We start from the raw sequence: 12,253 nt of genomic DNA, 5'->3' as shown, positions 1-12,253 counted from the left end.
GAAGCTATAATCTTAAAACATTTACATTAATCAAGGAACATGATTGATTACTGGGATGACAGTGATCTCATTTATTGGGATCCCCATCACTTTTGTTGTGGGTTCAAAAATGTTGGGGATCCCAATCATCCCAGTAATAAATCTTGGTCATTGATTGATGTAAGTGTAGGAGCCAACAAAACATGATGTACATTAATCAAGGCATATGATTGATTACTGGGATGACTAAGATCTCATTTATGTGGCCTGGATGACTTGATATTCTATTTTAAAAAAAAATAAACCCAAAAAAAATCAAAACCTAAAGAAATTTCCACTTTTTCTTTTTGCATACCGCCGCCCCACATTCCACATTAGTGTCATTGCTTCTTCCTTACCTCATCGTCGTTGCCTCACCCACCCATCCATCCATCCATCCCACTACCTCCCCCAATCCATTATTGTCACTACAGCTTATGCCCTCGACAAATCCGTCATTCACGTCGACTCCAACACCTTCTATGGCACTCAATATTTGATAGATCTGCAAAACCACAAATTGGGTTTCTAGATGTTGGAGCTCAAGGCATTCAGTAACACAAGGATGCCATAGAACACAAGCGGCCAATATAGAATAAACAAAAAGCAATAGATGCAGATCCCGGAATGAAGAACAAACAGTATACAAAAGTCAGATTCGAAATTGAAAATTGATGAAAGAGTAGAGAGTGCAAGACTTTAGGGAACATGAGAGAAGGAGCTGACCTTTCTTATACTCGGAGAGAGAGTCTCGTTGCTGTCTTTGTGAACGACTACCTCACGGACCACCGGGAGGGTTTGCTAGATAGATTCTTCGTCATCCTCGAATGACTTTGGGTTTTTTTATGTTTATTTTTATGTGTGTTTTTTTAATAAAAAAAATCCAAATCATTAAATTTGTCGGGTCATGTCAGGTCAAACGATCATATCAACTGTTTGACTGTCCAAAAAGACATAAATCTACCCGTGTGATAAATTTGAAACAAAACTAAAATTTTCGATATTCAAATTTAAACATTTGAAAAACGAGTTCCGAATTGAATTAGGTTAAATTATTTAATGACCAAAAGTGTTATTACCCTAACAGAACGGTATTAGTGCTCAACAGTAAATTTATAAAATAAGACCATTACCCATCACCGATTCTCCCCGATCAGGTATGGACTGATCCGCAACTAAAGCCTGTCTGTTCCTCTATCCAAACACACCCACGGCTCTTGCACTCAGTGCCCACGAGTCCGCCAACACCCATCATAATCTCGGTTCAACAGTTCTCGAATGTGAATTCCGACGTCTGGAGATGTTCCCTCAATTCGGTGCAACTGCGGACAACTTAAGCAGAGCGTCGACTCTGATGTTCCGGATCGGTACGGACGCCCACCTATACGACGATCCGGAAGACGTCAACATCGCTCCGCTCCTCGCCAGCAAATTCGACTCCGAGATATGTGAGGCTCTCAAGCGTCTCCTCGCCCTCATAGCCCAGGGATTTGACGTCTCCAATTTCTTCCCTCAGGTAGTGTATGATCACCTTGATCACATATATAGTTCAGTTTCCCACACTATTCAATTCATCTGTTTTATAATTATTTGAATGATGCTTGAATCTTATTGTTTAAGGTAACGGAATGCACTGATGTAGTGATGTTACTTCGTTTGTTGTGTATGAGATATGTGAGTGGTGGTACATTGCTAATCCAATAACCTGGCTAACTTGGAAACGCTGATAAGTTGAATTGAGTCGTCATCCTGGTTGCGAAAACTAGGACGACCTCAAAACTGTTCTGGACTGTTGAATTGAGCTCAGTTTCATTGTAATCCAGGTCGAAGTTAAATTTTCCAAGCTTTTGCAAAAGGAAAAAAAAACAATGAAAAAAAAGAAGAGTTCTGCTAAGAAATCAGATGTGGAATTAAGTTCAGTTTTGCTGAGTGTTTTAAGTTAGATTTAATACCATGTAAACGTGTTAATAGAGGTGAAGTTTTATATCTCCTTTTACCTGGTTTGTTTTAATTTCGTTTTATCCCTGATAAATGGATATGATTTAACTCATCCTTTCCAGAAAGAACCAAAAATTAAGAAAATATTGGTATACTTAAAACTCTCTAATACAAGGAGGGCTCGTTTCTAATTATTCTTTTTTTGAACTAAGAAATTATTTGCTTGGTAGACTACCAATTCTCCAAATAATTTTGCCGTACGAGCTGTCCAAATAGAACCACTATATCTTGAAAATTTCCATGTTATCCTGTAAATAAATTAATTCTTATGTGGTACTTATTGGGAAAACTTTTTCGTTGCTTTTTCATGGAAATACAGGTTGTTAAAAATGTGGCATCTCAATCTTTGGAAGTGAAGAAGTTGGTTTACTTGTATCTCTTGCATTATGCCGAAAGGTATGTATTGACATGTAGTTTCTATGATTTAATAATTTTGTATTTTACCTACATGGTCATTACCAAGCACCTTCTGCTCCTGACTGTTGGAGAGAATTTTGTGTTCCCATGGTTGTCTGCTGTGCATAAAGTCTGACTAAACTGTATTAACCATCCCTTCATTTCTGGAATTTTTGCTCCATTGGAGTGGCCAGATGAATGCAGGGTTCTCAGATTATGTCTTCGTGCTATGTTATGAGTTATTACTTTGAGAGTATTAGACTCATGGCTTGTTATCAAATTACTTTTCTATTTTGTATTTTAGGTGTCCAAATGAAGCATTGTTATCAATTAACTCTTTCCAGAAAGACTTGGGGGATACAAATCCATTGGTGAGGGCATGGGCACTTCGTACCATGGCAGGAATCCGCCTGCATGTAATTGCACCACTTGTTATGGTGGCTGTGGGAAAGTGTGCTAGAGATCCATCTGTTTACGTCAGGAAATGCGCTGCCAGTGCCCTTCCCAAGTTGCATGATCTGCGACTGGAAGAACACACTACCGCGATTGAGGAGGTTTACTTCACTAACGTGGCTGTCCAATGTCATTCTTTGATTTGTTGTCTGAACCTATTTAGAGGCAAAAGTTTTTAAATACTTGCATTTGTTGGTTTGTTTTATTTTTAAGCAACCACCAGTTGTCCATTGGCTTATTTGCTATGATGAAAATGCTATGACAAGTGTAACTTGTGAAATATAAGCATTTTAGAAGCTTCATTGCAAAATGCCATGTTTCTTTTTCTTGTGTGATTCTCTTTGTACATTTTTTATAATTATTTCTTCTTTTTTGATTGTTATACGTGAATTAATTCTCTAGTTACCTTTGAAATTAATTTCTTTGCATTTGAATCAAATTACTTCAACTTTCTTTACAGGTGAAAACATGTGTCAATATGATTGGGTGTTTGTGGTGCATATTTCTTCTTTATTGTAGGCTTCTTGCCTTGAAATTTGAAGGGACATAATCAAAATTATACATGTCAATTAAACATCTTGTTGAGCCAAATGCTTCAAATATTTCTTATGTATCTGAAAGGCAGAGGCTAAATTTGGTTCCGCTAACAGACATTGAATCTTTTTGTTGTGCAGATTGTAGGAGTTTTATTGAATGACCATTCTCCTGTTATAGTTGGAGCTGCTGCATCTGTGTTTTCTTCCATCTGTCCTAATCGTTATTCATTGATTGGAAGAAGTTATCGAAAGTTATGTGAGATTCTTCCCGATGTGGAAGAGTGGGGTCAGATAATCTTAATTGGAATTCTTTTGCGCTACATAATAGCAAGGCATGGGCTCACTAAAGAATCAATCATGTTCACTTTGCATCAGAGATCCCATTCTGAAAAAGATGGATCAGACATCAGTTCTATCTTCGGAGAGAACTCAGGTGAGGTGAATGCTACATTTGAGTTTGAATTAGCAAATATGGTCTCCAGGTGTTATGTTGAAGGGCCAGATGAATTCCTGTCACGGGCAAGTTCCACCAACACGACTTCCTCTGAGCTGAATGTTTCACAGTTCACTTCTGCGAAAAACAACGATGATGTGAAGATCTTTCTTCAGTGTACATCGCCATTATTTTGGAGCAACAATAGTGCTGTTGTGCTTGCAGCAGCTGGTGTACACTGGATTATGGCACCAAGGGAGGATGTCAAAAGAATTGTTCAACCGCTCTTGTTCGTCCTGAGATCATCTAATGCCTCAAAATATGTGGTACACTGAGTTTTCTCTATCTAGCTATATCATGGATATGTGATACTCTATTTGATTCCTTTCTACACACAATCAACCCCCATGTGTACTTATATTGTTTAAATGGAAAATGTATACTTTTTGTTACTGTTATTATAATTATGCATTCAAAAGTTTTATCATGATTATGATAATACCGAATATTATCATACAGACCTTCATCTTGTGGAGATTGTATAGTTCACTATGTGAATGAACATTAGTAGTTCAAACTTCAAATATTTGGGTGGCCACCTTCCTTTTTTTGGGTGGCTGTCTGTTAGTAGATTTAGCTTTATGTTACGAATGGGAACTTGTGATTTTTGATTTCTTGGTGTTGCACTGGTACTGAGGCACCACACAATATTATGTGCAGTCTGCCTAATTTAAACTTTGCGAAAACAAAAACTGGGTTCCACTTTGCAGCTTTGACTTTGAAGATCTATTTTTGCTGCCTGTAATTCACTCACATTTATTTTTTGATAAGATTTTCTTTTAACTTGTTCTGCCTTTTCCATTTTGGGTATGCTTTTTTCTTTTTCTTTTTCTAGAAGCTTATGCAGCGAAGTTATACTGTGAGAGGCATGGCCTGTTAAGGCCCCAATGACAGAAAGAAGAATTGTATCATTAAGAGCAGGGGGAAAGGGAGAAGTTTTGGAGCAAAAAATTGAGTTTAATTGTATATGAGAAGGTCTTACGACTCTTACCATTGAAGTCGTGGGGGAAATAATTAAGATTTCATAGTCCTCAAATTGAGCTTAGATTCTCTCTCTCTCTCTCTCTCTATATATATATATATAAATTTATATATATATATATATATATATATATATATATATATATAGATATATATATCTCATAGTAGTTTTTTCAATTCTTCTTCAGGCACTTAGTTGATATTTCAGTCGAGAATTTATTTTTTTACTATATCTACATATATGTGTTGACATGTATGAATCGATTAACATTTTTCGCTGCTTTGACCACTAATGGTATTATTGGCAAATATGAAAGATACATACAGAGTATTTCAAGCATCTCTAGAATCTGTATTTCACGAAAATCTTCTTATTCTTTATGGATCTGTCAGCTTCTATTTGTGTACATTGATACTTATATCACTAATTGTGATCTTGGAATTTGGTTTCTGGCTTTCTGCTATTTTTAGCATTTGTTCAGGGCATAATTGTAAGGATGACTTTCTTAATCAACTGGTGCAGGTCCTCAGCAACATTCAAGTGTTCGCCAAAACATATCCGTTTGTCTTTGCTCCAGATTTTGAAGACTTCTTCATATTGTCTTCAGATTCTTATCATATAAGAGCTTTAAAGCTCGAGATTTTATCTTCCATTGCAACAGATTCATCTATATCACTGATCTTAAGAGAGTTCCAGGTAAATTTTGAACCCCATCCCCCATAAACCATGTGCATGCTAGCTACTTTATGTTATACTGTTTCTCCTGTAGAGGTTTGTCATTGTATATAAGATGCATTGGATAGAGTGAAATCGAGTTGTTAATCTTATACATCCCTTATTTGGTTTCTATAACCGATGTATGCCTCTTGTTGAGCTGGGAAGTCTACTGAGATCTTTCTCGGTTTTGTTTTTAGGAAATTTACTATGAATGAACTGTATTTAATCTAACCCGGCATTTTTATAGTTGCAATTATGGATGGTTAATGAAAGCAATAATAGCAGGGAATTGGTTGATGCTAAAAAGGCAAAATTTCTTCTGAAGAAGGTTAAATTTAATTGGTTGACTGTTGGGAATTGGGACTGTCAGTAGATTAGAAGCTATTTGGAACTGGATAAATAAGGTTCTGATGTTGGGATTGTCAGATGGTTAGTCAATTAGAATGAATGAGAGCATCAATGTATGTTAAAATTTAGGCTTTATGGTGCGTTTGGTAGAGGGGTAATGGGGTGTAATGGTTACAAAGGTAATTAAATTTTAAGTTTACTTGTGTTTGTTATGTTAGTATAATTTTTACTCATGTAATAAATTTTAGTAATTGAGCTTATTTTTTATACATAAAGTTTATTGGTGGGGGGACCTGGGTAATAAAAAGTAATAGGCAGTTTTACTCCAACCTATTACCCCCTTAATTAAATCCCCAAAAAACTCCTCACATATGGTAATTGAAAATAAGCTCCAACGAGAAGAATTTCACACTAGAAACTTATATATATATATATATATATATATATATTTATAATATGTGTCTGCCTGTGTGTATATATATATATGCATATGTATCTATATTTTTTAAATTTTGATACATGATAGTCGTAACAATAAAAAAAAAAAAAAAAGAAAAAAAACATGATCTTACTTTTTTCTAGTTTGGTTCATTACAATAATAACAAATAAGGGTAATGGTATTACACCAGTAACGTATAGCCGTAACAAACAAGAGCAATGAATGCTTGGGTAAATTTTACCCTTCTTTACCAAACAATGGTAACAATTATTCTCCATAATTATTACTACCCTTGTAACATTTACATGAGTAACAAATTATACCCCCATACCAAACGCACCCTTAATGTATTTGCATCTGTGCAAATTTACTTACTAATACGGTGCACCAAATACAATCATTTGTCTGACTTTGCTTTGTGTTATCCAATTATTATTTGAATTTCATCATTACTTTGTTGTAACTATTGCCATTTCTATATGTTTTAAGTGCATGAATTGATGCATATTTATTAGTTTGTCACTAGGATTATATTAGAGACCCGGATCGGAGATTTGCTGCTGATACTGTTGCTGCAATTGGTTTATGTGCTCAACAACTTCCAAAAATGGCAAACACATGCTTGGATGTGTTATTAGCTCTCACTAGACATGGTTTGTTTCCAATTAAAGTGCCATGTTTTGTGAAATATTCATGTATATTTATTGTCCCTGATTCCCAACCAAAATGCAGAATTTTTTACTTGTGATGTCGGTGACATGAATGGAGAGGCGGGAGTTTTGGTTCAAGCTATAATGTCTATCAAATTAATCATAAAACAAGATCCACCCAGTCATGTAAAGGTACATTTTTCTTTCTCTTGTTCTGTTTTGCTTCTCAAAAAATTTCTGTTGCCTTTTGGCAATCTTTGTTGAATGAATTTTCAAATCTTTGAGAAAAGAGTAGTGAGAAAAATGAGAAGGATGACTTCAGCTACTCTAAATTTATTTTTTGTTATAATTTTTTGCATTATCAGTAGGTTTTTGTGCAAGCTGCAAAATTTTAGTGTTTGCTACTTTTCTTGCTTACCTTTCGTCCTCCTGTTGGGTCTGATAAAATTGTAGGTTCTTGATTCTATATGCTACCATTTTTAGTTTAGTTTTTCATGTCCTCCCTCCCCTGGCATATCTCATAGCTTTAGTTGCCTCACCTTTTGTTTTATATGATGTGTAAATTGAGTGGAGTATTGTGATAGTAAAGACTTGTAAACTGCCATTTTTAGTTTAGTTTTTTTTCCCTCACCCCTCCCTTGCCATATCTCCTAGCTTTGATTGCCTCACCTTTTGTTTTAGACATTGTGTAACCTTTGTTTATGTTAGAATATATTTACATGTTTTGAAATGCCTCAACACTAGAAGTTAACTTATTGGATTGAATGCAATTTATAACCCTCATTTGTTGTTGTCCCAAGTGTGGGCTTTTGTGTGTAATAATGGGCCTCGTTTGTTGTGCTCGTGTTGGGCCGTCAAATTGTCCAGCCCACGTGTGATAGGGAGTGTGAGAATATATGATGTGAAATGCCTCAACCTAGCTAGATAACTTATTGGCTTGAATGATAAAGTAACTAATCTTAACATTTTAATATCGAGTTGAGTACGACTTGTAAATTTATAGCAAAATTTTTTTGAAATATTGCTAGCTGTTGCATCTCAACCCCATTTGGATCATTGTGAAATGATGATTGAGCATTATATCGGATTACTGTGATGGGCTTCTGGATTGTCAGAGTGTTGCATACTTGTTAGATACTAAATTTTAAAGGAATTGGATTACTCCACACTTCAGTTTGCTTTGGTTGTGAAAATTCATAACTACATCTTTTTTAATGTACCTCCATCATGAATCTTGTTTTTGATAATGCAGAACTTCAATTATTTCCTGTTTGGCTCTGACTTTTTTGGAATAAAAAATATGAAGGTTATTATTCAGTTGCTTTGTGGTCTGGATGCAATCAAGGTGCCTGCAGCCCGTGCAACAATCATTTGGATGCTGGGGGAGTACAGCACTTTAGGCGACATGATCCCTAAAATGTTAAGCACTGTACTTAAGTATCTGGCACAGTGCTTCACTTCAGAGGATCTGGAAGCTAAGCTTCAGATTCTTAATACTAATGCTAAGGTACATCAACTTAATGCCATATTTATAAAGAGTCAGAACTCAGACATGTTTCCGGTTTAATAGTTAATACTACGTGATATTATTCCTATCTTCATCCATTGGCTTCTGCTTCAGGTACTATTATGTGCAAAAGGGGGAGATGCTGGGACATTTAGAATTATTATAAACTATGTGCTTCAACTTGCTGAATGCGATTTGAACTATGATGTTCGTGATCGAGCTCGTTTGTTAAGGAATATCTTGTCGTGCAATCTAGGTACGCAAGGCCTGGAAGAAGATAAAAATTGTCTGCACAAGAGCATGTTTTGGGGACACAGGGAAGCATCATCGCATGAACCTTTCAATTATCGAACTTATCTTCCTGGGTCTCTCTCACAAATAGTTATTCATGCTGCTCCAGGGTATGAATCTCTCCCAAAGCCTTGTAGTTTACTCCGTGATGAATTCAACACGTTCTCAAATGTAGTTCAAGGAGAAATGGGAGCTAGTAACAGTGGTTCTTACGGGACAGATGATTCTGAGATATCATCTGGATCTATGGAAGTGGAAAGTCCTTCTGATTATAGTTCCCAGCAGTCTGTGACTGGCTTAAGTGACAATGAGGAGACTGGTTCTGCTAATGAGGAAGACAACCATGTTGAGCCACTGATTCAGATTTTAGATTCAGGCAAGGCTACGACTAATAAGAATGGAGTTGCTCTATCGCGTTCCGCTGATTTAAATGAGTTGATGTCAAAGGGAGCTCTAGAATCATGGTTGCATGAGCCTGGTTTTTCCATCTCAAGTACAACAGAACAAAGTCAAGCACATAGATCTTCAGCCAGAATATCAATGGGTGATCTAGCAAGCAAGGTTAAGCCTAAAAGCTATACGCTCTTGGATCTATCAAATGGAAATGGCTTGAAGGTGGATTACTCATTTTCTTCTGAAATGTCAAGTTTATCTACTCAACTTGTATGTGTAGAAGTTTTATTTGAGAACTGCTCCTCGGAACCCATGTTGGAAATGGCTCTAGTAGACGAGGAGTCTATCAGAACCTCAGATTCAGCTGAACAACCATCTGTTTTTACTGAGAGGTGACTTTGATACATATTTGTCTGTTAATGTCTCTAGTTTCCCTTGTTGTGCTTCTCTGGCTCTGTGATCTGGTACCTTGTAGTGGGATAAGTTGGTATATACTGGTTTTATAGGTGTTCTTCTCTCATATTAACTTGTGGTCCATTTTCCTTCTAATTTGTTTTCTGACTTTTAAATGGTCTTGCCACAAAGGTATGTTAATGATGAGCATGAAATTGATGACCAAAAATGAAGTTCTTTTTCCTTTTCTATTTCTTGAATATTGGAAAAGTTCATACCTCTATTGCCAACAGAGTAACAGTTTGACATACTCGTTAACCAAAATATTTATAGGGAGGATTTATCACCTGTGTAAAATACTCATCTGATATATCATATATCTTAGGCAATAAGATTCATAGCAACTATGCCGAGGTCATAATTTCAATTAGTTTTTTTCTAATATAGATTTGACATGCTGTTTTCATCTTCAAAATTTTTTGAATGTATGCTCATATGAAAATTTGCTTATTTATTTGAAATGAGTTGTTTGTATTGTTTGTTATTTGATGTTTGGATACGGTGTTGGTCTGTCAGACTATACTGTTCTTTTATCTGTCTGTTAAGCCTTTGTTTTTCTGCCCATAGGTTCCCTTTACAAGTATGGCTGGTGTTTGTTGGATTCATGGGCTTTCTGCTGATTAAAATAATAAAAATATATATCTCTTGACCTTTTCAACCCTAATTTGTGTTACTGTCTTGTGTTTTCATTAAACAGCTCCTTGGTATCTCGCCATGATGTGCCCACATTAGTTGCAATGGAAGAGATTGCTTCCTTGGAACCTGGACAGACAACGAAGAGAACTCTGCAGGCTCACTTTCATCACCATCTGTTGCCTCTGAAATTGAAATTGTTTTGTAATGGCAAGAAGTTCCTAGTCAAGCTGCGGCCTGATATTGGATATTTTGTTAAACCACTACCAATGGAAGTTGAAGCTTTCATGGACAAGAAATCACGTCTTCCAGGAATGTTTGAATATGTGAGGAGGTCAGTTTATATAATTGGATTCCTTGGTCATTATTTTCTACCTGATACTTAAAAGAAAAGTGAGTAATTGGAAAATAATGCCAATTACTATCTCTCTACATCTAATAGTACCAGTGATGCAATTGGTGCGAGGCTTTCAAGGCAGTGCTTGTATATTGGTTGAATGAACTGGACACTGTACCTCACCCGAATCCCACTGAAAAGAATAAGAAGAAAGCACTTTAGAAGGCACATTGCTTGTATTCTGAAAACTATATTATTTTCCTAAAGCAGCAACTGAAATTTTTTAGGTTTGAAAAGCAAGAGAAGTTTTCAGAATCTCACCTAATGGGACCCTTGTTTTCTTCATCAAATATATATCTTCTAGTAAATACTGACTTATTTTTTGGTGTGGCAACTGTTAGATATTGCCATATACATTTTAGTATCCACCAATGCTCGGCCTATTTTATTGGATAATCTAGACATCTTAAACAGTTTGTCCGGAAGGTACAGGTTGTAGGACCTAGGGGTTGGAAGAGCTGATCATCCATATGTTCTTGTTGCCTGTGATAAAAAATTTGGCTTTGATGCTTCTGTTTAAGATGAGTGAAGGGTTTGAAATTGTAATTTGAAATTCACATAGAAATTCAAATCATCTATTACTTCTTATCTCAGAGAATTTAAAGTTAACATTGATGTTTTTGGTTGACCCATATTTGAAGGTGCCATGCATAAATACCTGGGATCAATTATTAGTGCTCTTCATGTGTTTACTTGAGCATATGCCTAGAGATCTCAGTTTGTGCAGACTGCATGGATGAGTTCTATGTTGTACCTATCAACCTTTATAATCAATTACTTGTGATATTTATGCTTGTTCGTAATTTTTGTAAACTGTTGTTTGGTTTACTTTCTGGTATGCTAAAGTGAAATTATTATTTGTTTCTCTTTTTTATTTTTCGTGTTCAACAGTTGCACTTTCATTGGACATGTTGCGGAGTTAGATAAGGACAAGGGCGATGGCTTGCTAACAAAAGATTGTTTTCTCGTAATCTGTGAGAACTTAGCATTAAAGATGCTTAGCAATGCTAATCTTTATCTTGTCTCTGTGGATATGCCAATTGCTACCAACCTGAATGATGCGTCAGGTTTGCAGTTGCGGTTCAGCAGTGAAATCGTAAGCAACTCAATTCCTTGTCTAATTACTATCACCGTCGAAGGTAAATGCTTAGAGCCTTTGAATGTCTCTGTAAAAGTCAACTGCGAGGAGACAGTATTTGGCTTAAACCTATTAAATAGGGTTGTGAATTTCTTAGTTGAGCCCTGATAAACCTATGTGTAACTGATGATCATGGTGAAAACTTTGCAAGCATTGATCCCTGGGTTCGGAGGGCATGTGATTCATATAATTGTTTTTAATGTAAGATTGAATTTGTTATTTTTCCCGATTATTATAAATATTAGGGATCCTTTTTTTCCTTGGATTTTCATCCAAAAATCATGATTTAATTTGACTTTGCCTCAAGCCTTTTGTGTTCATCTGGCTGGTTGATACAAACGCATTAGTAGAGAGTATGATTGGGTAGAACTAAGTGGAAAAATAAGATCTCTGTGTTATACTCAAAGTGA

General features: G+C 35.9%; 1 protein-coding gene and 1 long non-coding RNA gene across 2 annotated transcripts; one reads left to right on the top strand and one right to left on the bottom strand.

Moving 5' to 3' along the window:
* Positions 1 to 209: 209 nt before the first annotated feature.
* Positions 210 to 906, bottom strand: LOC120004737. The gene is made up of 2 exons (XR_005469630.1): positions 745 to 906; positions 210 to 523 (listed from the first exon to the last, which is right to left on the bottom strand). It is a non-coding gene; the product is annotated as an uncharacterized LOC120004737 (long non-coding RNA).
* Positions 907 to 1,318: 412 nt separating this feature from the next.
* LOC120005834 (AP3-complex subunit beta-A-like) lies at positions 1,319 to 12,108 on the top strand. Its single transcript, XM_038855683.1, has 11 exons — positions 1,319 to 1,534; positions 2,336 to 2,412; positions 2,717 to 2,966; positions 3,540 to 4,160; positions 5,399 to 5,572; positions 6,908 to 7,034; positions 7,114 to 7,223; positions 8,338 to 8,538; positions 8,653 to 9,614; positions 10,373 to 10,642; positions 11,597 to 12,108. The coding sequence occupies exons 1-11, from the start codon at positions 1,319 to 1,321 to the stop codon at positions 11,949 to 11,951; spliced, it is 3,363 nt and encodes a 1,120-aa protein (XP_038711611.1). The 3' UTR covers positions 11,952 to 12,108.
* Positions 12,109 to 12,253: the final 145 nt, after the last annotated feature.

Source organism: Tripterygium wilfordii, chromosome 9 (assembly GCF_013401445.1).
Source record: "Tripterygium wilfordii isolate XIE 37 chromosome 9, ASM1340144v1, whole genome shotgun sequence".
Taxonomy (NCBI): Eukaryota; Viridiplantae; Streptophyta; class Magnoliopsida; order Celastrales; family Celastraceae; genus Tripterygium; species Tripterygium wilfordii.
The sequence above is the reverse complement of the archived record's forward strand: the minus strand, read 5'-3'. Positions and strand labels throughout refer to the sequence as shown.

Bases quoted from the DNA above. Each gene is read 5' to 3' on its own strand.
- LOC120005834 (XM_038855683.1), top strand. From the start codon at position 1,319: ATGTTCCCTCAATTCGGTGCAACTGCGGACAACTTAAGCAGAGCGTCG. The intron at 1,535-2,335 runs GTAGTGTATGAT...ATGGAAATACAG, and splicing joins TCTCCAATTTCTTCCCTCAG to GTTGTTAAAAATGTGGCATC. The intron at 7,035-7,113 runs GTTTGTTTCCAA...ACCAAAATGCAG, and splicing joins ATTAGCTCTCACTAGACATG to AATTTTTTACTTGTGATGTC.